The sequence below is a fragment of the Salvia miltiorrhiza genome, chromosome 3 (genome assembly GCF_028751815.1).
Source record: "Salvia miltiorrhiza cultivar Shanhuang (shh) chromosome 3, IMPLAD_Smil_shh, whole genome shotgun sequence".
Lineage (NCBI taxonomy): Eukaryota > Viridiplantae > Streptophyta > Magnoliopsida > Lamiales > Lamiaceae > Salvia > Salvia miltiorrhiza.
In genome coordinates, this window is record NC_080389.1 from 12,818,780 (window position 1) to 12,844,371 (window position 25,592).

Genomic DNA, 25,592 nt, shown 5'->3' on the forward strand with positions numbered 1-25,592 from the left:
TTTTTTAGTGCTTATCCAATTGGCTGAACCGATCAAAATGCATCAATTTGGTTAGCCAATAGACTGAGCCCAACAAATTAATTTTATTGTAATTTGGTTTGGGTTTATGCTTTGAATTGGCTGAGCCCATTTCTTTTCCTTTTTGAGCCTCTTATTTTGTTGTGGCGCATTTTTGGGTATAATTTTTTTTGTTGTGGTCCATATGCAGAGTTACTATACATGTCAACCTAATTAAGTATATATTTATAATTATAATATTAGTAATATATAAGTTACATATATAAAACATATAGTAAAAGTACTTATGTATATTATTTTATTTAATAATTTTATTAACAAATTTTAAATCGAAATATATATTTAATACAATTTTAATTTATGTATATTATCTCTTTATTAACTTTAATAATAACGTAGAAAGTTACACAATCACTAATTATATATTGTATGTATGTCATTATATTGTGTAATGTTGATATTTTTTGAATTTTTTTTTTTTTACTTTCTAAGAAATGTTTTTGTTTTACTGTCTTATAATATAAATAGTATGATGTGAAACTCTTTTGTTTTTTCAGTTTCTATTTTTTTGTATTATGTAATGTAAATTTTCAATTTGATTTGATTATTTTGTATTTTTTTGTATCACTTAAATACATTTATAGAATTCTATGGTACTACTATTATATATTACAAATACATATGAATAATCGGACCGTGCGAAGCACGGGTATAATACTAGTAGTTATTTATACTTATAATTCATTGATAGTGAAAATTTAAAATGTTTTATTTCTTAAGTGATATATAAGGGCTTACTTCCCCTTTCATCTTCAATGCCAACTGAAGTATAAGAGCTCGTAAATTCAGAAACAATTTATCAAAAAAAGAAGAAGAAAGAGATGTCTTTTTTCGAAATCATGCTTAAACTTTTTCTCTGTTGAGAAGTCCGGATTTCGAAATCATGCATTCGGGCGCAGACGTGGAGGCCTTCACACGAGAATTGAATAGAGACATTGAAGGGAATAATTCGATACAGGAGGATCCCTCTGATTCCAACGCCGATAATTCTTCACTGAAGAAAAAAATAGTTTTAAGGTCTATAATCGAGATAAAGGTACAATGAATGTCTAATGATGTTGTTTCTTTTAGTTTGAGTAAATTATGTGGAGAACTTCACTGAAATAAATTTTCATGACATATTTTGTCATTATGGTTTGGTACTTGTTACATCGTCCATCATCCTTTCTGAACAGAACACACGGTCTTTTTCCCCACGGTCGTAATATCTTGCCCACTTTGAAAATTAGCAATCCCATCATTATGGGACGTGTGCCACTGGGGAAGAAACTGACCAGTCATATGACTGCTTCTTTGAGACAAGGCTGCTGGAATATTTAAATTGCATGGATGAGGAAAATTAGTAAATTTTGTTAGAAGATTATCAATAATGAAAAAGGTAAAATAAATAACTAAAACTAACAGTCATATACCACAGTTTTTTAGACTGAAAAAACAGGCACTTCTTCAGTCATAACTCTCAATAATCCTTCATGCTTAGCTACAAATTGATATAACTAGCTTGCAAAAATCTTTATAGGTGTAATATAAAGTTATAAATCAAACTAGTTATAACTTCACGATATATATGGAAATGAGTGAAATACTGCTCATTCAGAATAGTTTTAGTATTGAACTCATAAAAGAGGTTATGAGAAAAGTGTAAAGATTACATAACAGTGTGTTCTGCAAGTATCAAATCATAATGTCAAAATATATCATGAAAATTTATTTCAGTGAAATTTTCCACATAATTTACTCAAACTAAAAGAAACAACATCATCATACATTCATTGTACCTTTATCTCGATTATAGACCCTAAAACTATTTTTTTCTTCGGTGCATGCGAAAAAAATTCCCAACTTTTCAATTTCTTCAAAACTCATCTAAATCATAAAATTACAGTCTATAGAGTAAATTGCACAAATCCACCTCAGAATATTTCTTTCTTCTTGAAAATACCAAACCCGACCCGATTATGCTTTGTCTTAGCAACCAAATGATGAACTACATTAAATATCTAAGCTAACAAGACATGACAGAACCACAATGAAATTGGCATCAATTAAACAAAACAACTAAAGTGAAGAATTACCGGCGTTGGAATAAGAGGGATCCTCGTGTATCGAATTATTCCCTTCAATGTCTCTGTTCAATTCTGCTGTGAAGGCCTCCACATCTGCGCCTGAATGCATAGTTTCATCCCGCCAAATTATATCGCAAAATCAAAATGACAAAAACTCAAATATTAATACAAAGAAGATGGAAATGCAGATGAAAAATACCATTCTACAACGGGCCCACATTCAGAGAGCATAAATTGGTAAAGACTGTATGAGTACATCGTTATGGCGGGGAACTAACCTCGTCTTCTTCAAGGAATTTCATGATGTTAGGATCGGAATTGATTCCGAGTTATGCCTCTCTGCAGCAATTCTTTGTCTGATTCGCAATTTGGTGCTTCACCCGGAAGAAATTTGGAGGGGGAAAAGGCTCGACCAAACAAAAACTAAACCCACAAGAAAAAAAGGAAGAAAAACGAGGATGTTGATTCTTGAAAATTGATTTTTCAATCAAAACACTTCCGATTTCGAAATCCGAACTTCTCAACGGAGAAAAAGTTTAAGCATGATTTCGAAAAAGACATCTCTTTCTTCTTCTTCTTTTGATAAATTGTCTCTGAATTTACGAGCTCTTATGCTTCAATTGGCATTGAAGATGAAAGGGGAAGTAAGCCCTTATATATAGCTTAAGAAATAAAGCATTTTAAATTTTCACTCTCAATTAATTATAAGTATTACGCCCTAAGGCACTCATCGTATCATTATGAATATACAAACCAAAACTATGAAAGCCCGGAAAAATACCCCATTGTATTCCAGAAGCTCGTAGCATTGAAGGATGATATAAAATCGGTCTATTCCCGACATCAACCACAAACTTTGTGTTTGAGGATGGAATCCTCCAGAGATATCAAATTTCTACCAAGAAAATTGGAAGTTCCAACCAACAAGAATCCTAATGAACCTAAAAAAACAATAACTATACTTATAATTCATTGAGAGTGAAAATTTAAAATGCTTTATTTCTTAAGTTATATATAAGGGCTTACTCCCCTTTCATCTTCAGTGTCAACTGAAGCATAAGAGCTCGTAAATTTAGAGACAATTTATCAAAAAAAGAAGAAAGAAATGTCTTTTTTCGAAATCATAATTAAACTTTTTCTCTATTGCTGAATTTCGATATCGGAAGTGTTTTGATTGAAAAATCAATTTTTAAGAATCAAGATCCTCGTTTTTCCTCCTTTTTTGTGGGTTTAGTTTTTGTTTGGTCGAGCCTTTTCCCCCTCCAAATTTCTTCCGGGTGAAACACCAAATTGCGAATCAAACAAAGAATTGCTGCAGAGAAGCATAACTCGGAATCAATTCCGATGGACCCTAACATTATGCAATTCCTTGAAGAAGACGAGGTTAATTCTCCACCATAACGATGTACTCATACAGTCTTTACCAATTTATGTTCTCTGAATTTGGACCCGTTTAAGAATGGTATTTTTCATCCTCATTTTCATCTTCTTTGTATTAATATTTGAGTTTTTGTCATTTTGATTCTGCGATATAATTTGGTAGGATGAAACTATACATTCGGGCGCAGACATGGAGGCATGAATAATTCGATACAAGAGAATCCCTCTTATTCCAACGCCGATAATTCTTCACTTTAGTTGTTTTGTTGAACTTGTGAATTGATGCCAATTTCATTGTGGTTCTGTCATGTCTTGTTGGCTTAGATATTTAATGAAGTTCATCCTTTGGTTGCTAAGACAAAGCATAATCGGGGCAGAGTTTGGTATTTTCAAGAAAAGAAAGAAATATTCTGAGATGAATTGGTGCAATTTCCTCTATAGACTGCAATTTTATGATGTAGATGAGTTTTAAAGAAATTGAAAAATTGGGGGGGTTTTTTTTCGCATGGCACTGAAGAAAAAAATAGTTTTAGGGTCTATAATCGAGATAAAGGTACAATGAATATATGATGATGTTGTTTCTTTTAGTTTGAGTAAATTATGTGGAGAACTTCACTGAAATAAATTTTCATGACATATTTTGTCATTATAGTTTGGTACTTGTTACATCGTCCATCATCCTTTCTGAACAGAACAGTGTGTTCTGTAACCTATACACTTTCCTCATAACTTCTTTTATGAGTTCAATACTAAAACTATTCTGAATGACCAGTATTTTACTCATTTCCATATATATCGTGAAGTTTTAACTAGTTTGGTCTATATTACACCTATAAAAGGTTTTTGCAAGCTAGTACTATCAATTTGTAGCTAAGCATGAAGGATTATTGAGAGTTATGACTGAAGAAGTGCCTGTTTTTTTAGTCCAAAAAACTGTGTTTATTTATTTATTTTACCTTTTTCATAATTGATAATTTTCTAACAAAATTTACTAATTTGCCTCATCCTTGTAATTTAAATATTCCACCAGCCTTGTCTCAAGGAAGCAGTCATATGAAGATGGAAATGCAGATGAAAAATACCATTCTACAACGGTCCCAAATTTAGAGAGCATAAATTGGTAAAGACTGTATGAGTACATCGTTATGGCGGGGAACTAACCTCGTCTTCTTCAAGGAATTTCATGATGTTAGGGTCCATCCGAATTGATTCCGAGTTATGCCTCTGGGAACTGGTTTAATGACAAAAATGTCCCCTTCTCAATTTCCTAATGACAGGCGTGTCCTTCTCCTTCATGCCCTTCTATAGAACTGCGAATATGCGTTATGTACATATTTTTATTGGCGCCAAATAGCAATCTTTACCCATTAGCCCAAATCAAATTGTAACGACATTCCCCAACAAAAATCATATCTGGATCCAAGCTTCCAAAACACACCACATATGAAAAGGGTAGGAAACCAAGCGCAAATGACCCATATTAGTATTTTCGCACATACCAAGAAACAAGGTGTTTCACACACAAGAACAGCAGAGTCCATGTTCATAGAAATTGGAATTCAGCAACAAAATCGAAGCTAATTAAAGCTATGATATCTGGAGATGACAGACTTTCAAGCGCAAATTGCGATTATCGAAATTTTGTTGATCTCACGCAGCAATGGCCAATGAGGATTATCTGACATAATACAACACAATCTACATGAAAAAAAAAAAAATTGCAATTCAACATCGAAATCGGAACTAATTAAATAAATCATTATGGAAATGTGTTGGCAAAAAATTTCAAAGTAAAAAACATTCCTCGAAACTTCATATCAACCAGTCAAAATACCCTAAATTCAATTGATACAGCAAACCTAAAGTTACCTTTTATTCCCAAATCGGAGAGTTTGATTCAATATCAGCATAAGGAGATGCATATTTTGATTGAGAAATCCAAAAAATCTCGGCTCCACCACAATATTGTCGACGACTCTTCTGTTATAAGCCCATATACCTATGCTAATACAGGATTAAACAAGGCACCAAACGGGCCCTTAACTAATTAATTAATAGTTGGGCTGTCGATGGGCTTGATCTTCTGAGGCCCAGAATTTGTATTAAATTTGGTGATTTTCGGTTGGGCTCACTTTTTGTGTACCATGTATTTGCGTTCCCAAATACTCCCTCTGTCCATGAAAGAACTTCCTAAGAGGGAGTGGCAGGGGTTTTAAGAAAAATATTGTATGTATGTCATTATATTGTGTAATGTTGATATTTTTTGAATTTTTTTTAAATTTCTAAGAAATGTTTGTGTTTTACTGTCTTATAATATAAACTAGTACGCTCACCCGTGCGATGCACGGCGAGCATAACTTTGCATTAAAATTAAACTCTGTATTAAATAAAAAAAATAGAAAAAAATACTAAATATAGCCAGAATATAAGTAAATGCAAATTAATTTTTCTTAAAAATAAAATAATCTACACTAATTACTCAATGAAGAACTTGAATCTGAAAGCGCAAAATTTTCAATTTTATATAAAGTGTAAATACAATTGTAGTTATTAAATAATTTAAATATTTATATTAATACTAAAACAAATACAAAAGAAATTATATTTAACAATAAAAAGTACTAATATTTTGGTATTGTATTTACATGTTCTATATTTATGTTACTTACAAAAGTTAAAATCTCTTATTTGTTATGTGGAAATAACAATACATTTTTTGCTTATAGAAAAATAATATATATTTTTTGCTTTCAATTAATAAGGCCAGCACACGTGTGCTAATTTAAAATATGGATGTCTCCTTTAAAAGATACCCCTATTAAATACAACAAATTAACTAAATATGACTAATATCCCAAGCAGTTTAGAAATGCCCATCCATCACATAAATCACGATAAAAAAAACTGCTCTAAAACTGGTGTTTCATATATATATATATAGATAGATTGTATAATGTGAAACTCTTTTGTTTTTTCAGTTCCTATTTTTTGTATTATGTAATGTAAATTTTCAATTTGATGATTTGATTATTTTGTATTTTTTTTTTTTTGTATCACTTAAAGACATTTATAGAATTCTATAGCACTACTATTATATATTACAAATACATATGAATAATCGGACCGTGCGAAGCACGGGTATAATACTAATAGTTATTTATACTTATAATTCATTGAGAGCAAAAATTTAAAATGCTTTATTTCTTAAGCTATATATAAAGCCTTACTTCCCCTTTCATCTTCAATGCCAACTGAAGCATAAGAGCTCGTAAATTCAGAGATAATTATCAAAAAAAAAGAAGAAGAAAGAGATGTCTTTTTTCGAAATCATGCTTAAACTTTTTCTCCGTTGAGAAGTCCGGATTTCGAAATCAGAAGTGTTTTGATAGAAAAATCAATTTTCAAGAATCAAGATCCTGTTGTAAATATATATAAAATATATATTTCCCTATTACATGACTTAACCCTAAACCCTAACCCTAGCTTTGTATCTCCTATAAATAGAGGCATTTAGTCCTCATAATAATACGCTCCTGCAGATTTATTCTCTTTACGCTCTCTACGCTATTATCTCTTCTTCTCCTCTTCTCTCTACTTTCAACACGTTATCAGCACGAGTCTCTAACCAATTGAGTAAACATTGAAGGTATGCCATAGGAAAGAATCGTGTCTTTGCGACGAGGTAATTTATAAATTGATTACGTTGAATAATCGTAATTCGACGAAATATATGACGTGAGAATTCGATCAGTTTGATTCATATTTTCTGCGAGTTAATGTACATCAATTTTTAAAGCTCCTCTGTTGAGAATAATTCTCCCCCAATTCCGGACACTAATCTGGATGGAGAGTTCAAGAAGGTTAAAGCTCGCAATAAGAATAATCCGAGATGGCATAGAGTCGAGCATACCCCATCTACTGATCCGAATAGGAGTGTTAACAAGGCTGCCGAGCAAACTCCTTCTCACACTGATCCGAATAGGAATGGTAATTCCTTTGATGCTCTTGTAGTTTCGGGAAAAGAGGCCGATGCCGTCACAGCTGCGGAACCTAGCTTAGATCAAACCGCTGAACCACAAGCTCAGGGAAGTGAGGCTGATGGGAAAATTGATTATCCCTTTACGGATATTTTTCAAACCACTAGGGGGCATTCGTCTGTTACGAACATCCCTCCGCATGGTATGGCATAATCTAGTTCCAATTCTTTCTCCGTTGTGGAAAATTTAGAGTTTAATGACGATGTTTCCGAACATATGGTTGATGATGCTAAGGATATTACCCCGGGAACTATCTCCGATACAGCCCTGACTCCTTCCAACTCAGCTCAAGCAACTGGCGATCAGCAATCTCCTACTCTAGTGGGCTCGGGGATGTGAGCTTTGCCTCTTGATCAGGCTCGCCCAGCTTCAGACTCGTCGGTTCAACAAACCTCTACTGTGCTTGATACGCCTGTTATGGCCGAGCTCACCGAAGCTCCTACGACAGACGTCAAGCGCGGCCGCGGGCGCCCTAAGGGCGCTACAAAGTAATCTGGGAAGAGGGGGGTCTCTGATACCTCTATAAAGCACCGGCTACGACATCCTACTATTCAGAGCCCCAACGTTTGCCTGCCTTCGGATATATCGGTTTTTTCCAGAGTAAGATCCAAGAAGCCACGGTCAAAGGTCATACTCTTTCCGTGTTTACTATTTCTGCTCCCAAGGATGCAGCCGGTCTTGCGATGACGGCGGTCTCTACTCAACGTTGGGGGGACATCATGGATTCTGATATTCATACTGAGGATGATGCTTTTGACTTTTGATTGTCATGGGGCTCCAGCCCTGGAGCTCCTGCACCTTTCATGTCTCTTTTTGCTCTCACGGTGTTGTCCCCTCTAGGTCCCCGCCGTTATGTTTTTTCATAGCCCGTCGTTAGTTTGCGTCTGATGTGCCTTCAACGGGTTTTTCTTTGATTTTTTCTTGTTTTTTGTTTTGCGACTTTTGTTTTTCGACTTTTGTTTTTTCTTCTTTTTCTCAATAAAATTTCAATTCAACAGTACATCAATTTTTAAAGGTTTTCAATGTTGCTTTTGAAATTTTTGTGAAATGAGATTGGAACTTGTGCTCCTTTATGTTCATTAGTGTGTCTTCTGTAAACAATGCGATTATCTATTACAAAATCCATTTTTCTATTATAATTATGAAAATTGAAAGGCTCTATAAATGATATATGTAACTTTGATATAGAAATTGGGGAACTGGAACCTTTTCGTTTTCTTTTATGCCACTAATTAAATATCAAAAGTATAAACCTTGCAATGCTTTATTACTTTTTCTGTAATTCAGTATGAGCCTTAAATTGAGAGCAATTGAAATTGCAATTGTGTATGTACTTTTAGATTTTTTTTTTGTGTTCGATTGATTTTTGATGCATTAAGCTAATTACGTGAATATTTCTGATTAATGAAATTGATTCAATATATTCAATTCTTATTCCTTGCTGATATATGGATAATGATCGATGTCATATATTCCTTTATTGAGATTCATTAAATGATATATATTCATCTGGTTATCCTAGTAATTCTCTAATCTGTTTACATGAAAATTTGGATATTATATAAAATTGTCCGTAATGATTTATATAATATGTTGCATTAATATATTATATTATTTCCTGAAGAAACAATAATACATTAATTTGCAATATTTTGTGTACTATATATACACAATCAAAGTTGTATATTGCATCAATTAATATGTTATATTATTTCCCAAAGAAACATGAATTTATAATTTTTAATAATCCTGAAGATTATTACGTTGAAGTTCTTGATGAAACACAACGATATCCCTTAATTTTAAATATAATGTGTTCCCGATGAGCATATTTGAATTGATTTATTAATACAATCCCCGAAGGATTGCTTTATTTAATTAATTCATCATTGTGGAATGAATTTATGATTCTTAATAATCTTGAAGATTATTAAAAATAAATCGTTGAAGTTCTTGATAAAAAAATACAATGATATCTCTTCATATTAATTATGAAATATAATGTGTTCTCAATGAACACGTGAGATAAAGTTAATATTCCGGAAGAATATTAAAATATTGAGAATGAATTTTTATTTTAAGCTTTATTTCGGTATTTACTTATTATTTAGTATTTCATTTAGTTATTACATTGTTTTATCTATTCGATTTATATTGTTGCTCCCGAAGTAGCACAACTAATATTCATGATTAATATTACAAGCTCTTGAAGAGCAATTCTTCATCCCAATTCAATTGATTTTGAGCTTTTATTGAGAATAGGGGTAACACAATTGAAAAATGATATTATTTTTGTATGGGCTCCGGAAGAGCTTCATTGATCCTCCCCATAAGAATTAAACTAATTATACATGATTTATTATTTTATCATATAATAATGTCGAGATGAATTTCAAATTCATACACTCGAATGATTTTAAAATTATTCAAGACTTGATTGGGTTGTCTACATTACAATTAGTGCGTGATATCCCGAAGAGGATTTCTCACCTACTAAATTATTTTATCACCATTCAAGTATACCCATAGCTCTACGAAGATGATATGTATACTTTGTGAAAAATACATATATAGAGCCAATAATTGAGGATCAATTCATATATTGATACTTTGATTATCCAACTTAAAATATTTTTCGGCATTAGGGAGAGATATATGTGAATGATGAATTATATAATGCCGTAAATTTCTTGTTGGATTAATTATGTTAGATTCACGCATGCATTAATGAACCAAAAGTTCAATAAATTATTATTGACTGCCAAAGGAGTGAAATTTCATATACATGCACGTTATATTGCACCACAAATAATTGAAGTCCTAGATGGACGAATTTGATTCAATGCTTATTGACGCCGGGAGCGTAAACGACTTATTGGTGCCCAAGATAAAATATCCGCGGATTACAAAATCAAATAAAGAAATCAAATCATTCCAAAAACCTCATGAAGAGGATCGTCCTGAAGACGATAATCCCAATATATTTTGCATGTGCACTAAATTATCGTAATATTGGGATTACGAAACAACTAGACCAAATATTACGGGAAATGGTGAAAATTTAGTTTTACTAAAGTTGTCATGAACTTTGGGAATATGTCAGAATCGTATAAAAGAAAAATGATAGTTGTCGACAACACTTTTTGCCTCAACAAATTGTTAGTTCAATTTGAAGATTATTTGGATCCAAAAACAAATGATATTAGAGCGCCAGAAGCATTGAAAAAATATAGAAATAAACAATGAGGCAGAGCCTAACTCGCTAAATGAAAATAATAAGATGTTAAGCGAGATTAGTAGCTCAAGGGTTTGAGAAACCCAAAATCAATCAAATGTATTCTCATGTTATACGTGGCATTATGTTTCGTTATTTATATAACATTTATGGCAGTAATCATTGACATAGATATCAAATTTATGGACGTTATGGTTATATTATTATATAGGCCATTAAACATGGACATATATGTGAAAGTCCATAATCGATTAAGTGAATTCTTTCCGAAGAAAGAATATTTATGAATACTCAAAACTTGAGGAAGTTGACTCATGTCTAAAGATGAGTTTTGAAAAACTTAGTTAAACTAAATATCATCTCGACTCGAAGATCGAGAATCTCCCTGATGGAGTATTTCAAACCAATCGACTATATTTTATATGTATTAGTCGACCTACCCAAAGAAGATTTTGAATAATAACATATCCTTTTAGCTATCAAATGATTATTCTATCACTTGGAGTTGATAAAGACACACCTAGACCAAAAGAAAATAACGAAGTTATTTAGGACCCGAAGTTCCTTACTTGTGTGCTATTGAAGCACTACTTTTATCATGCATGATATACAATTCGAAGTTGACTTGCTAGCAAGATTTAATGTTTCTCCAAGAAGGAGAATTTTAAATGATATTAACCATGTTATTGGTTATATTCAAAGCAAATTACAATTGGTCTGTGTTATGAAAGAAATTGAAATTCAAAATTGATGGATGATGTTGATTATTTATTTAATTTTGAAAACTATATTGAACACATTCAAGATTGTTATCTTGAGGGGGAGCATGATCTTTTTAATAGTTTCGAAAATTAGACTTTGAAGGTCAATAGCCCTGAAGGCCAAATGGTTGTACTCTTTTTCCCTTACTAAGTTTTTTCCTACAAGGTTTTCTTAGTTAAGGTTTTTAACGAGGCAACTAGTGTAATATATGAGTAAATATACGTCTTGTACTTTTTTCCTCTACCGAATTTTTCCCATAGGGTTTTTACGGAGAGGTTTTTAACAAGGCATGAACATCTAGACTCTAACATCAAATGAGGAGTTTCTTTGAAGTCAAATTGCACGCAACTCAAAGGATATATGAAGATTCGATCAAGCGATAGATTGGTGGACTTATGCACAAAGACATTACCAACATCGACTTTCAGAAAGCTAATACACAAGATCGGCATGCATCGACTCAAAGATATATAATGATAATTTTCAGGGGGAGCAGCTGTACTCTTTTTCCTTAGACTAGGTTTTTGTCACATTGAATTTTTCCTAGCAAGGTTTTAATGAGGCAGCATATTTTTAGAGTTAGTCATTTAAGGAGGAGTGTTGCAAATATATATAAAATATATCTTTTCCTATTAAATGACTTAACCCTAAACCCTAACACTAGCTTTGTATCTCCTATAAATAGAGGCATTTAGTCCTCATAATAATACGCTTCTGCAGATTTATTCTCTTTACGCTCTCTACGCTATTCTCTCTTCTTTTCCTCTTCTCTATACTTTCAACAGATCCTCGTTTTTCCTCCTTTTTTTTGTAGGTTTAGTTTTTGTTTGGTCGAGCCTTTTCCCCCTCCAAATTTCTTCCGGGTGAAGCACCAAATTGCAAATCAGACAAAGAATTGCTGTAGAGAGGCATAACTCAGAATCAATTCCGATGGACCCTAACATCATGAAATTCTTTGAAGAAGACGAGGTTAGTTCTCCGCCATAATGATGTGCTCATACAGTCTTTACCAATTTATGCTCTTTGAATTTGGGCCCGTTGTAGAATGTTATTCTTCATCTGCATTTCCATCTTCTTTGTATTAATATTTAAGTTTTTGTCATTTTGATTCTGCGATATAATTTGGCAGGATGAAACTATGCATTCTGAGGTGGATTTGTGCAATTTCCTCTATAGATTGCAATTTTATGGTTTAGATGAGTTTTGAAGAAATTGAAAAGTTGGGGATTTCTTTCGCATGGCACTGAAGAAAAAAATAGTTTTATAGTACTATTGTATATAATTTAATATAACAATATATTGATTCTGGTAATTTGATATTCAGATTGTAATCGACCTTTAAAACTTGGAGATAATTTTAAAATATTAATAATTAGTTTTCTCATGCTATATTTAAATTATTAAATAAAAATATCTTATTTGTACTATATAGCTCCACTAGTTCTATCAATTAAACATCTAAGGGTGCGTTCTCTTTGGTTGTACATTTATCATGGGAAAAGAAAGGATAAACAAAATTTAACCCTTTAAATCATTCATTTCTTTTCCCACATTTCCTACTTGACCCTTACTCATTCCTCATTTACACTACAAATGAGGGATAATATTATCACACCATTTTTTGAGGGATAATATTATCCCTCATTTGTAGTGTAAATGAGGAATGAGTAAGGGTCGAGTAGGAAATGTAGAAAAAGAAATGAATGATTTAAAGGGTTAAATTTTGTTTACAACCAAAGAGAACGCACCCTAATAGTAAAAATCATTTGACCTTGCACTGGAGTTTTATAAACATAAGTAAAGGTTTCTTCAATAATAATTCAGGTATAATTCAGTATGTTCACTACTGCACAATATTTATTTTTAATATAAAAATTATACTAAAACCATTGCTTGTGCATGTGTCATTGATAAACTTATTTTATTTGCGCTAATTGCAAGTATTCGATATTGTCGAAATTGAAATTAAAGTATTATTCATAATAGATGGAATTTTCACGCACAAATAACACAATAAATGTACACAGAGCATCTCTCTATGTAGATGAAGATTACATACATTTTGGAATTGTAAAATAGATAAACAAACATTAATTTCTCAATCGAAGAAGATACATATTATTTTTCTTAGCCAATGCAACAACATATAACACAAAATATTAGACATCTGCGATAAAAAGAACTTGTAACAACCTTAATTAAGTAGGGCACTGGAATCCAGAAGGTGGATTTTTGCCACAATCAACAAGAACTTGTAGAGCAATGGGAATGAGAATGTTGACATTGAGAAGCTTGGCTTTGATGGTGGTGCAGAGGCAAAGGGCTGCATCCAACCCTGTCAGCCCCTCGAGCACCGGGCAGCACTCGTCTTTGGCGTTTGGCCCGATTCCTACATGCACGAGGCCATTCAATACGTCGACGCATGCACCTAGTTTTAAGATGTCCATGGGGCATGTGTCAGGTGCTTTTGGCGGTGATGCCATCGGTGGTGACGTTATCGGTGGTGATGATGTGGGTGGTGAAGCCATTGGTGGTGAAGACTTTGGCGGTGATGTCATTGGTGGTGATGATTTGGTGGGGATGCCATCGGTGGTGACGGTTTCGGTGGTGATTCCGTCGGTGGAGATGGTTTCGGTGGCGACGACATCGGTGGTGATGACATTGGTGGTGTAGTCGTAGGTGGCGATACAATTGGTGGAGATGGTTTGGGTGGCATGATCGTCGGTGGGAATGCTTTCGGTGGCGATGCCATCGGTGGTGATGCCATGGGTGGTGTAGTCATCGGTGGCGATCCCATCGGTGGTGAGGGTTTTGGTGGTGTTGTCATTGGTGGTGATGCTATCGGGGGTGATGATTTTGGTGGCGACGCCATTGGTGGTGATGGTTTGGGTGGCAATATCATCGGTGGCGATGCAATTGGTGGTGTAGTCATCGGTGGTGATGCCATCGGTGGTGACGGTTTCGGTGGTGATTCTGTCGGTGGAGATGGTTTCGGTGGCGACGACATCGGTGGTGATGACATTGGTGGTGTAGTCATAGGTGGCGATACAATTGGTGGAGATGGTTTGGGTGGCATGATCGTCGGTGGGAATGCTTTCGGTGGCGATGCCATCGGTGGTGATGCCATGGGTGGTGTAGTCATGGGTGGCGATCCCATCGGTGGTGAGGGTTTTGGTGGTGTTGTCATTGGTGGTGATGTTATCGGGGGTGATGATTTTGGTGGCGATGCCATTGGTGGTGATGGTTTGGGTGGCAATATCATCGGTGGCGATGCAATTGGTGGTGTAGTCATCGGTGGCGATGCCATCGGTGGTGACGGTTTCGGTGGTGATTCCGTCGGTGGAGATGGTTTCGGTGGCGACGACAACGGTGGTGAGGACATTGGTGGTGTAGTCATAGGTGGAGATACAATTGGTGGAGATGGTTTGGGTGGCATGATCGTCGGTGGGAATGCTTTCGGTGGCGATGCCATCGGTGGTGTAGTCATGGGTGGCGATCCCATCGGTGGTGAGGGTTTTGGTGGTGTTGTCATTGGTGGTGATGCTATCGGGGCTGATGATTTTGGTGGCGACGCCATTGGTGGTGATGGTTTGGGTGGCAATATCATCGGTGGCGATGCAATTGGTGGTGTAGTCATCGGTGGCGATGCCATCGGTGGTGACGGTTTCGGTGGTGATTCCGTCGGTGGAGATGGTTTCGGTGGCGACGACATCGGTGGTGATGACATTGGTGGTGTAGTCATAGGTGGCGATACAATTGGTGGAGATGGTTTGGGTGGCATGATCGTCGGTGGGAATGCTTTCGGTGGCAATGCCATCGGTGGTGTAGTCATGGGTGGCGATCCCATCGGTGGTGAGGATTTTGGTGGTGTTGTCATTGGTGGTGATGCTATCGGGGGTGATGATTTTGGTGGCGACGCCATTGGTGGTGATGGTTTGGGTGGCAATATCATCGGTGGCGATGCAATTGGTGGTGTAGTCATCGGTGGCGATGCCATCGGTGGTGATGATTGTGGAGGACATGGAACTTCCGGTGACGGTTTCGGTGGTGATTCCGTCGGTGGAGATGGTTTCGGTGGCGACGACATCGGTGGTGATGACATTGGTGGTGTAGTCGTAGGTGGCGATACAATTGGTGGAGATGGTTTGGGTGGCATGATCGTCGGTGGGAATGCTTTCGGTGGCGATGCCATCGGTGGTGATTCCATAGGTGGTGTAGTCATGGGTGGCGATCCCATCGGTGGTGAGGATTTTGGTGGTGTTGTCATTGGTGGTGATGCTATCGGGGGTGATGATTTTGGTGGCGACGCCATTGGTGGTGATGGTTTGGGTGGCAATATCATCGGTGGCGATGCAATTGGTGGTGTAGTCATTGGTGGTGATGATTGTGGAGGACATGGAACTTCCGGTGGTGGTGGCTTGACTGTCGGAGGCTTATGGTGGTGTGGCGGTTTCACTTTTGGCGGAATGGTGGGTGGTGGCTTGACTACCGGTGGCTTATGATGGTGGTGCGGCGGTTTCACATGCGGCGGGTGTGCTGGTGGCCCCTTTGGTGGTTTGGGGCCGGTGGGTGGTGGCTTATGGTGGTGCTGCGGTGGTTTCTTTGGTGGCTTAATTGGAGGAGTAGGGCCACAAGTTGGACATGCTTGAGAAATTAGAAGAGTTCCTAAATTGAGAAATATTATGAGTTGAGCAATATTATAGTTGCCCATGTTGAAGATGTTGCCTACGATAATAGTTGTGCACCATGCTATTTATAAGCATATAAGCATTGAGAGAGAGAGTGGGCCCAGCTTCCTTATTTAGGACTCAAGAATTTTATTCCATATTTGTTTTTCAAAAATTAATATGTCTAGTATATATATTTTTTTATGGTAAAATTATTGTGAGCCATTCACTAGTTATTGGTCGTGCAGCCCGACATAGTATTTTTATTTTATTTGTTTGGTACGCAACAAACATTCTTTCTCAATTTATAATCCCAATTTTAATTAGAAGGAAATTTATTGTGTATAATAATTATTGGAATAATGCAACAAAATACTGATTTTGGAAGTATATATATTCTTTCATGTAGAATTGCATCCCTTTAAAATTTGATGTAATCGTTCTAGATAAATATAATGTGTCGACCATCATTTCAATAATGTCACCACTTTTGAAAATATTGTAAAATTAATACCCCCATTTATATTTTATTTTTTTAAAAAAACCCCAGTTTTGCTAATCACTGAGAAGTTGACATGTAGACAAGGGAAGACGTAGAAAAATAGTTTTGGAGGAGATAAAATTGATTTTTTTCAATAATATACAATGTTAAAATATTTTTTCTCAAAAACATAAAAAAAATATAAGGTGAAACCAAATTTATATATACCTTCTGCTTGTTATTTTTTTCAACAAGGTGTGCGATAATTTATATATATACTTTTGTATTGTAAATATATCTTCTAGATATATCTTATGTGTGTTGACCAAGAAATCTCCCTAAAACCCTAGCTTCCTACTTGTATAAATAGAGGCCTTTGGCTCTCATATTGAATATGCTCAACACATATTCTCTTCTCTATTCTCTCGTTTATCTCTAATTTATAATTTGCTTGTTATTTTTTTTTTGTTCTACAAAATACTTGTGAACAAATTCTTAACCTTTCGGTCACACAATTGGAATTGCTAGAATGAAATTATCCACCCCCACAAAGTTTAAATTTAATTGATTTCATCCTTACCAAACAATAGTGCAATCAAAATCAACAAGACTAGCTCATCTCACATAGCACAATGCATTAACAATGGATTCAAAACCTTACATGAACTTTGAAAACAAAACCCTCTTATTTTTTTATTGAATAAACATATATTTTAAATGATGCATTACAGTAGACTCGAACTCGAGACATTCGATTTTAGGCCAACATACGCACACAAATAAAGCCTCTTAGCTTGAGTGTAAAGTCCACAATAGTGCTCATCTCACATAGCACAATGCACTAACAATGGAGTCAAAAGTTTGTATGAGCTTTCAAAATAAAACCCTCTTATTCATTTATTAAATAAACAGAAATTTTAAAGATCGAATCACAATAGACTCGAACTCAAGATCTTTGATCTCAGACCAACACACGCACACGAATAAAACCCCTTAGCTAGAGTGAAAAGTCCACAATAGTGCAATCAAAATCAACAAGACTAGCTCATCTCACATAGCACAATGCACTATATAACAATGGATTCATGGCTTATATAAACTTTAAAAATAAAACCCTATCATTATGTTATCGAATAAACAGAAATTTTAAAGATCGCATCTAACAGACTCGAACTCAAGATATCATTGATCCCAAACCAACACGCGTACGCAAATAAAACCTCTTAGCTAGAGTGAAAAGTCACTTGTGTGACGACTAAGTTCTAAATATCCAAATCGGTGTCGGACGAATATGAACACAAAAGTAAGATCGTCGAAAATACTAAATTCTTGGCCATCATTCACTACATTTAATGTCTTGGTACACGTTTCTTAAGATCCAAATAAGGTGGGGCATCTTATGGCTGCATGGCTCCAATTTTCCAAAGTTTATATCATAAAGGAATCGAAAATACACTATGAAGATAGATGTATTCTTTTAACGTTTTATTATGATTGTTTAATTTACCCGGGATTTATCTATCCAAGCTCCTCTATCTCAACTTCTACGTCCCATCGTCCGCGTCCCACTGTTAATTTAACTATTTTAAATAATTATTATAAAACAAAAATTTACTATTCCCTCCATTTAATTCTTCTCGCTCGTTTCATTTCTTTTTGACACTGGAGTTAAGAAAGTATAAATTGATTAAAACTGGTATGATCCACGCATTTTGGAGGATTGATTATTACTTTATTTGTCCCATAACAAAACGGATGAGTACCTTTTAGGTAAATGGGACAAAAAGAATGGAATGAAGAGAGTATTATATTATTAATTCTAATTAAAATATACCTATAAACCCTAATTAAATGGATGAACCCTAGATAATACTTGTAAATTAAAACCAAATCACATGCATTATATTGAAATTGATTTTTTTTTAACTCTAATTTTCTTTTCCTATTCTTTTTGCTCGATATATATGACAAAATAGTACAATATAATAACTAGTTTAGTTTACAAACTCTAATATTCTTTTCCTATTCTTTTGCTCGATATGACAAAATAGTACAATAATTTCAGTGTATTATCTCACTCAATGATAGTGTACCACAACTACAAGTACTTTTGCCAACTCACATAAAATCTGAGTATGTTATGATGTCGGCAGCAAAGGATATAGAACTTTTAGTCGATCGAGGTAAAGACAACAAAATCCGACTACCTTAGTAACTCTTCAATGAGTTTGTAAACTTTTATCAAGGGAAAGACAAGAAAATCCGAAATTAAACCTTTTAAATTAGTACTCCCTCTGTCCACGAAAAAGTGCCCTACTTACCCCTTTTTTTTTTTCCACGAAAAAGTGTCCTGTTTACCTTTTTGTACATTCATACCCTTTACTTTTCAATTTATTTACAACTTATGTCATTAATAAATCCACACTTTTATTTAATCTATGCAATTAACCCACACAATTAACTCACTAATTAAAACTACGAAACCAACTCCCCCACGCCTAATCAATCCCATTTATTTATTTATTTTCTTAATTTTCAGTTTATTTATTTATTTTCTTAATTTTCAGTTTATTTATTTATTTATTTTCCGAATTTCAAGTTTATTTATTTATTTATTTTTGAATTTTTAGTTTATTTATTTATTTATTTATTTCCAGTTTATTTATTTATTTTCTGAATTTTCAGTTTATTTATTTATTTATTTCCAGTTTATTTATTTTCCATTTTATCTATATATTTATTTTCTGAATTTTCAGTTTATTTATTTATTTATTTTCTGAATTTCAAGTTTATTTATTTATTTATTTTTGAATTTTCAGTTTATTTATTTTCCAGTTTATTTATTTCCAGTTTATTTACTTATTTATTTATTTATTTCCAGTTTATTTATTTATTTATTTTATCAATTTTCAGTTTATTCATTTATTTATTTTCTGAATTTCAAGTTTATTTATTTTTGAATTTTCAGTTTATTTATTTATTTATTTATTTTCGAATTTCCAGTTTGTTTATTTTTTTTTTGAATTTTCAGTTAATTTATTTCCAGTTTATTTATTTATTTATTTATTTTCTGAATTTCAAGTTTAGTTATTTATTTATTTTCCAGTTTATTTACTTATTTATTTATTTCCAGTTTATTTATTTTCCATTTTATCTATATATTTATTTTCTGAATTTTCAGTTTATTTATTTATTTATTTTCTGAATTTCAAGTTTATTTATTTATTTATTTTTTAATTTTCAGTTTATTTATTTTTCAGTTTATTTATTTCCAGTTTATTTACTTATTTATTTATTTATTTCCAGTTTATTTATTTTCCAGTTTATTTATTTATTTATTTTCTGAATTTTCAGTTTATTTATTTATTTAATTTCTGAATTTCAAGTTTATTTATTTTTGAATTTTTCAGTTTATTTATTTATTTTCGAATTTCCAGTTTATTTATTTTCCAGTTTATTTATTTATTTATTTTTTGTATTTTCAGTTAATTTATTTCCAGTTTATTTATTTATTTCCATTTTATTTATTTATTTTCTGAATTTCAAGTTTAGTTATTTATTTATTTTTGAATTTTCAGTTTATTTATTTTCCAGTTTATTTACTTATTTATTTATTTATTTCCAGTTTATTTATTTATTTTCTCAATTTTCAGTTTATTTATTTATTTATTTTCGAATTTTCAATTTATTTATTTTCTGAAAATTTTATTTCCAATTTATTTATTTTCTGAATTTCAAGTTCATTTATTTATTGAATCGGCACTTTTGTTTAATGTTTTCTCATTTAAATGCTTTCATTTAATTCACCTAGCTAATAAAATAATGACAAATAGTTAGTGCAAGATTAGTAAAAGTAACCACAATACATTAACACTACCCTTTTAGTCTTTTACACCACCTTTACACCACCTTTTTCAGCTTTCTTAAAACCCGTGCCAGCACCCAAATGGGGCACTTTTTCGTGGACGGAGGGAGTAGTACTTTTTTAAAATAATAATTTTATCCGATTTTCAATCTATGTTGCATAGGTATGGGGTGCGGATGCGGGGGCGATACGATACGAGTATGGGGATACTGATTTTTAAAAATTATAGGGTGCGATTCGACAAGGATACATCTAATTATTAAAATTTTATGATATATAATGCTTATAAAATATATACAATTTAAATTTTCTTAAATTAATTATATGTAATTTACATTTTATTTTACCCAAAAGTTAAGCATTTTCAATTATATAAGTTAATTGAGCAACAATATAACGATTCAAATATTATTAGTCCAATATATAAGTCATAACTGAAAATAAAATTATCAAAATAACCTTGTGTAGGACTTTCGTGCACGAGATACGTGAATTTCGCCTATGGAATTTGCGAATCCGGTTTATTTTTATAAATTGTTTTAAAAGATACGCCACGTGGCGAATCGGGTGCGAATCCGACGAGAAATCGAGAGAATCGCACCCTAAAAGAATCCGATTCACCGTACATGCTAATTTTTGAAGAATCCGTGCATCATAGTTTTCAATTGGGTATCGTTTTAAAAAATCATCAATTTAATAAGATTATAAAATAATAATTTCCTTAGAATATTATATGATACATAATGATACTCATTAGTATCATTTATACTTGCTTTTCATATTTGATGATTTATATATTTATACACAATATCAATTACAAACAATTAATTGGTATTTTAAAAATTGAAAATTCAAATATTTTAAGATTCATGTGTTTATTAAGATTCATGTTTACATTTACTTATATTAAATTATATATTTTTATTTATCTAAAATATCGTTCTATTTCAATATTGGTACTAGTAAAGCATAATGTTGGACACAAGAGTGCATGTATAAATTCAAAAATACATAAATGAATTAATTTGAAAACAAATGCATTGCTGCATATACGTATATAATGAATTATCGAAAGATGCATAGTTATATATATACTTGTAGTTGTATACACAAATATATTGATCCAATCAATTTTATAAATTAAGAATTACATTACAAATATGACTAGTACGGTAACTTGTTAAAAATTAAATCTATTAACGTGTTAGTTCTTTTTTTTTTCTTTTTCAAATAGATGCATCCAAAAATACCCGTCGAAGTCTCTCACTGAGATAAAAAGATGTGAAACGTTGTTGTCGCTTTCAAAATAATTTTAGTGGTGTTTGAGTATATTTAACTACGTACAAAAAGTGATAGATATATGAATATATTCAATTAGACATACAAAAACCAATTCAATTCTAATATATAAAAAAAACTATGTACACATATAACTTTATCTATAACTATAATTGTCAAAATCGAGAAAACACTCTTTAATAAAACTTAATAAAGTTCCATGATTAGAGATTTTACTGTTCTTTTAATAAGTACATTATTAATTTTGAATTTCTATGTAATGACATAAAACACATATCAAGATATTATTAAATTCAAATATTAATGAAACTATAAATAACGTAGATCCTTGTAGATTTCGTTTACATGTATTGATTTGAGGTTTTTATTCTGTCTTGTGATATTCTTCAAGTGGAGAGGAAATGGCATTGATCATAACCTGCACAATAAGTTAATATAGTGAGAATTCTCATCATCAAGTGCTAAATTATTTATTTATTTTTCAGTGTTTATCTAGTTTTCTAATTCTAGTATTTTCAAACTACAAATACTAGAGATAGAGATAGAATAACAAAAAAATATTTCATTTTTTATATAAAAAAAAATATATATGAGTTCAGATCTAGATGTAGGTCTCATTTTATTGGACACGATAGGTTTGGATCGAATCTAACATTAAAACAAATACAATAGAATTTAGTAAGATTCGGTTTAGATCCGACTCATTGTCATCCTACTTAAAGGCATCCCAGCAAGGCTTGTCCGTTTCATCATTCATAGAAATGGTATTGTCACTTTTTTTTTATAGACAAATGGTATTGTCACTTTCGACCTTGTAGTTTTCAATTTATTACTTTTTTAAATACAAGTTTTCTCCAATAAAAGATGCTTGTAGAAAGAAAAGGTTTGGCCATGCTAGTGGTCGAGAAAATTCACATTTCGGGCCGATCTTATTGGGCCTTTTTTTTTTCGAAAAACAAACAGTTTCATGATAATTTGCCCCCCAAAAAAAGTTTCATGATAATTCTCTTTCTGAACTTAAATTGGGCCTTACTAAGTGTTTAGACCAGGCCGGGCTGAGGCCCATCTTATTAGGTCACAGCCTACCAGCCCTATTGATACTTTGAATAAATCTTTTTTCAAATCCATTTTATTTTTATTTTTAATTTTGTAACTCATTTTTTGCATTTTCATAATATCAATTTTTAATATTGTAAATTCTTATTTAATTTTTTTTTTCAGAATTTAGCTCATATATATTCAATTAAAATTATGTTTTATTATATTTATAAATTTTATATGAGTTTATATCAATTTTATATAAATATAAATTGTTTTTCGTGCATTGCACAGATACAAATGTTGATGATATATTATTTAATTAAGACAATTTAACCTATGAAAAACTTACTTGGATCCACCGTGACAATCATAGCCGATCCTCCAAAGTCGCAAGTTCCACCAATCGTTTTTTTCTTTTGGGAATTGATAACGGAAAAAATTTCAAATGTGCCGCATTGAGTGGATTCAAATCCATGAGATCACTTATAACAAATAGACAACATACATTTTGTTGTATGTTGTCTATTTATTTATTTATTTACAAATTTTTTTTGCAATTTATTTAAATTAGTACGCCCGTCCGTGCGATGCACGGCAAGCATCGAAATTAAACGATATATATAAATGAATTAATAAATAAATATAAATATTAAAGAGAATAAAATATAAGCAAATGTTAAATACTACTCCTATATTTTAAAAATAAAATAATCAACATCATTTACTCAATGAAAATTCAAATTTGAAAATTTAAAGTTTCGACCTTATATAAAATGTAATGATAATTATAGTTATTAAACAATTAAAAATTATTTGATAAAATTAGTATTACTATTATTATAGAATATTACAAGTCATAATAAATAAATAAATCTTTTTATACACAAACATAAATAACAAAATTATATTTTTAATATATCTATAACTAATTATTCATCTACAAAGTTATATTAAAATTAATATAATTTAAAAAAAGAGTTATATAATGAACCAATATATTTTCCTTCACCTTTCTTATATTCTAAACTATTAAATTAAAATAATAAGTAAAACACAAAACATGGTATCTACTTATTTTACCATTTAAAAAAGAAAAATAAAAATAAATACATATATAGAAACAAATTTAGTAGAAAAAAGTAAACATTTCATTAAGGAGGGAGGGTTTAAAAAATCGTCAAAGAGAGTAGAGAGGAAAGTTAAAAAAATTATTTTAAAATTTTAAATTATCATAATTTATTTATTATTTGTGATTTTGAAATTTTAAAAGTTCTTAAAATTTCAATGAAACCGTAGCTAAATAGGTTACAGATATATCTATGAAATCATACTTATGCACAAAAAAGAAGATAAATCTATTAACAAAAGATAAAAAAAATATTTAAATGAAAAAATAAGTAAATGATAACGAAAATCATTTAAGAAAAAGAACTAAAATAAGAGAGATGAGAGAGAAGACAATTTAATTTGAAAATTTAAATTTTAATATTTTATTATTTTAAATCTATGTTATATCTATTATATATCAAATTAAAGCTAATCTCATGATCTTTAATTTGACATGCATATTGAATATTTTATTGTTATTTAAATTACACGATTTTTAAAAAGAAAGAAAAAAAAAGTAAAAAAACAATAAAAGAAAATATAAAAAAAGAAGTTTAACTTTGAAACAAAAAACTACTCCCCACGTTTTGGTAGAATTGAATTAATATGTAATAACCAAAATTAAAAAAATAACTAAATTTTAAATTACGGAGGGAAAAAATAGCCGTTAAACTGCTTTTTTATATAATATATAGATATAGATTTTCTGATTGTTCGAATATTATAAATACCTGATGCAGCTTCTTATAGAAACGTCGTGTATTTCAACAATTTCAGTCTCCCCCGCAATAATTCATGGCTCCGCTGCTGCGTACACTCGTTTAAGTTGATAAACAAATCAGTTAATTAAGAACTTAGTTTGAGCCATGTTCAAACTTCAAACATAGGACTAGTGTTTACACTACAAAAAAACGCGTAAATAGCGACGACAATTACCGGCGGCGATTTTGCCGTCGGTAATTACCGGCGGCATTTCAGGCGACCCGCTCTTTCGCAATCACTGGCCAATTACCGACAGCAAAATCGCCGCCGGTAATTAGCGACGGCGACGCCGCCGGTAATTTTAGTATACGCAATAAATGTTTAATTTTATACAATTACTGACGGCGTTTTGCCGTCGCTAATTAGCGACGGTAATTGCCGTCGGTAATGAACTAAATATAGGTCACGCGTATCCCTTCTTTTTTCAGTTTTGCGCCGCACACACACAGACCCCCCCCCCCCCTCGCTCCCCCTGCTGCTGCTTCCGGTCTCCACCCGCCGCCGCCGCTGCCATGCCCAGGTAACTCTCTCTCTCTCTCTCTCTAGATCTATATATCTCATTTTAATTATATATATATAATTATTTAATTTTCACTTATATTCTTCCTTGTAGTTCGAAGACCTCGTTTAGCCGCCTTCTTCACGACACCCCGCCGGAAACCACCACCGTACGCTTCTCTTATTTATTTATTTAATTATTTATGAATTTATTTATGTATTTATGTTAATTAAATAGATTTATTTGTTAGATCTAGTTAATTAATTTTTAATTGACTTTGTTTATAAATAAATTATATTAAGCATGCTTAATT

The 25,592-nt window shown here is 32.2% G+C and overlaps 1 protein-coding gene and 1 long non-coding RNA gene across 4 annotated transcripts; one reads left to right on the top strand and one right to left on the bottom strand.

Moving 5' to 3' along the window:
- Window positions 1-762: 762 nt before the first annotated feature.
- LOC131017668 (uncharacterized) lies at window positions 763-5,514 on the bottom strand. Of its 3 annotated transcripts, XR_009099766.1 has the most exons (4): window positions 5,394-5,514; window positions 2,423-5,222; window positions 2,154-2,243; window positions 763-1,385 (listed from the first exon to the last, which is right to left on the bottom strand). It is a non-coding gene; the product is annotated as an uncharacterized LOC131017668 (long non-coding RNA). The 3 variants fall into 3 exon arrangements; XR_009099764.1 differs by lacking the exon at window positions 5,394-5,514 and having other exon boundaries at window positions 2,423-5,387; XR_009099765.1 differs by lacking the exons at window positions 2,154-2,243; window positions 5,394-5,514 and having other exon boundaries at window positions 763-1,072; window positions 2,423-5,387.
- An 8,758-nt stretch (window positions 5,515-14,272) lies between these two features.
- Window positions 14,273-16,060, top strand: LOC131018357 (glycine-rich cell wall structural protein-like). The gene has a single exon (XM_057947087.1). The coding sequence runs from the start codon at window positions 14,273-14,275 to the stop codon at window positions 16,058-16,060; it is 1,788 nt and encodes a 595-aa protein (XP_057803070.1).
- The last annotated feature ends 9,532 nt before the right edge of the window (window positions 16,061-25,592 follow it).

Excerpts from the sequence above, each read along its gene's own strand:
- LOC131018357 (XM_057947087.1), top strand. The coding sequence starts at position 14,273 with ATGATCGTCGGTGGGAATGCTTTCGGTGGCGATGCCATCGGTGGTGAT.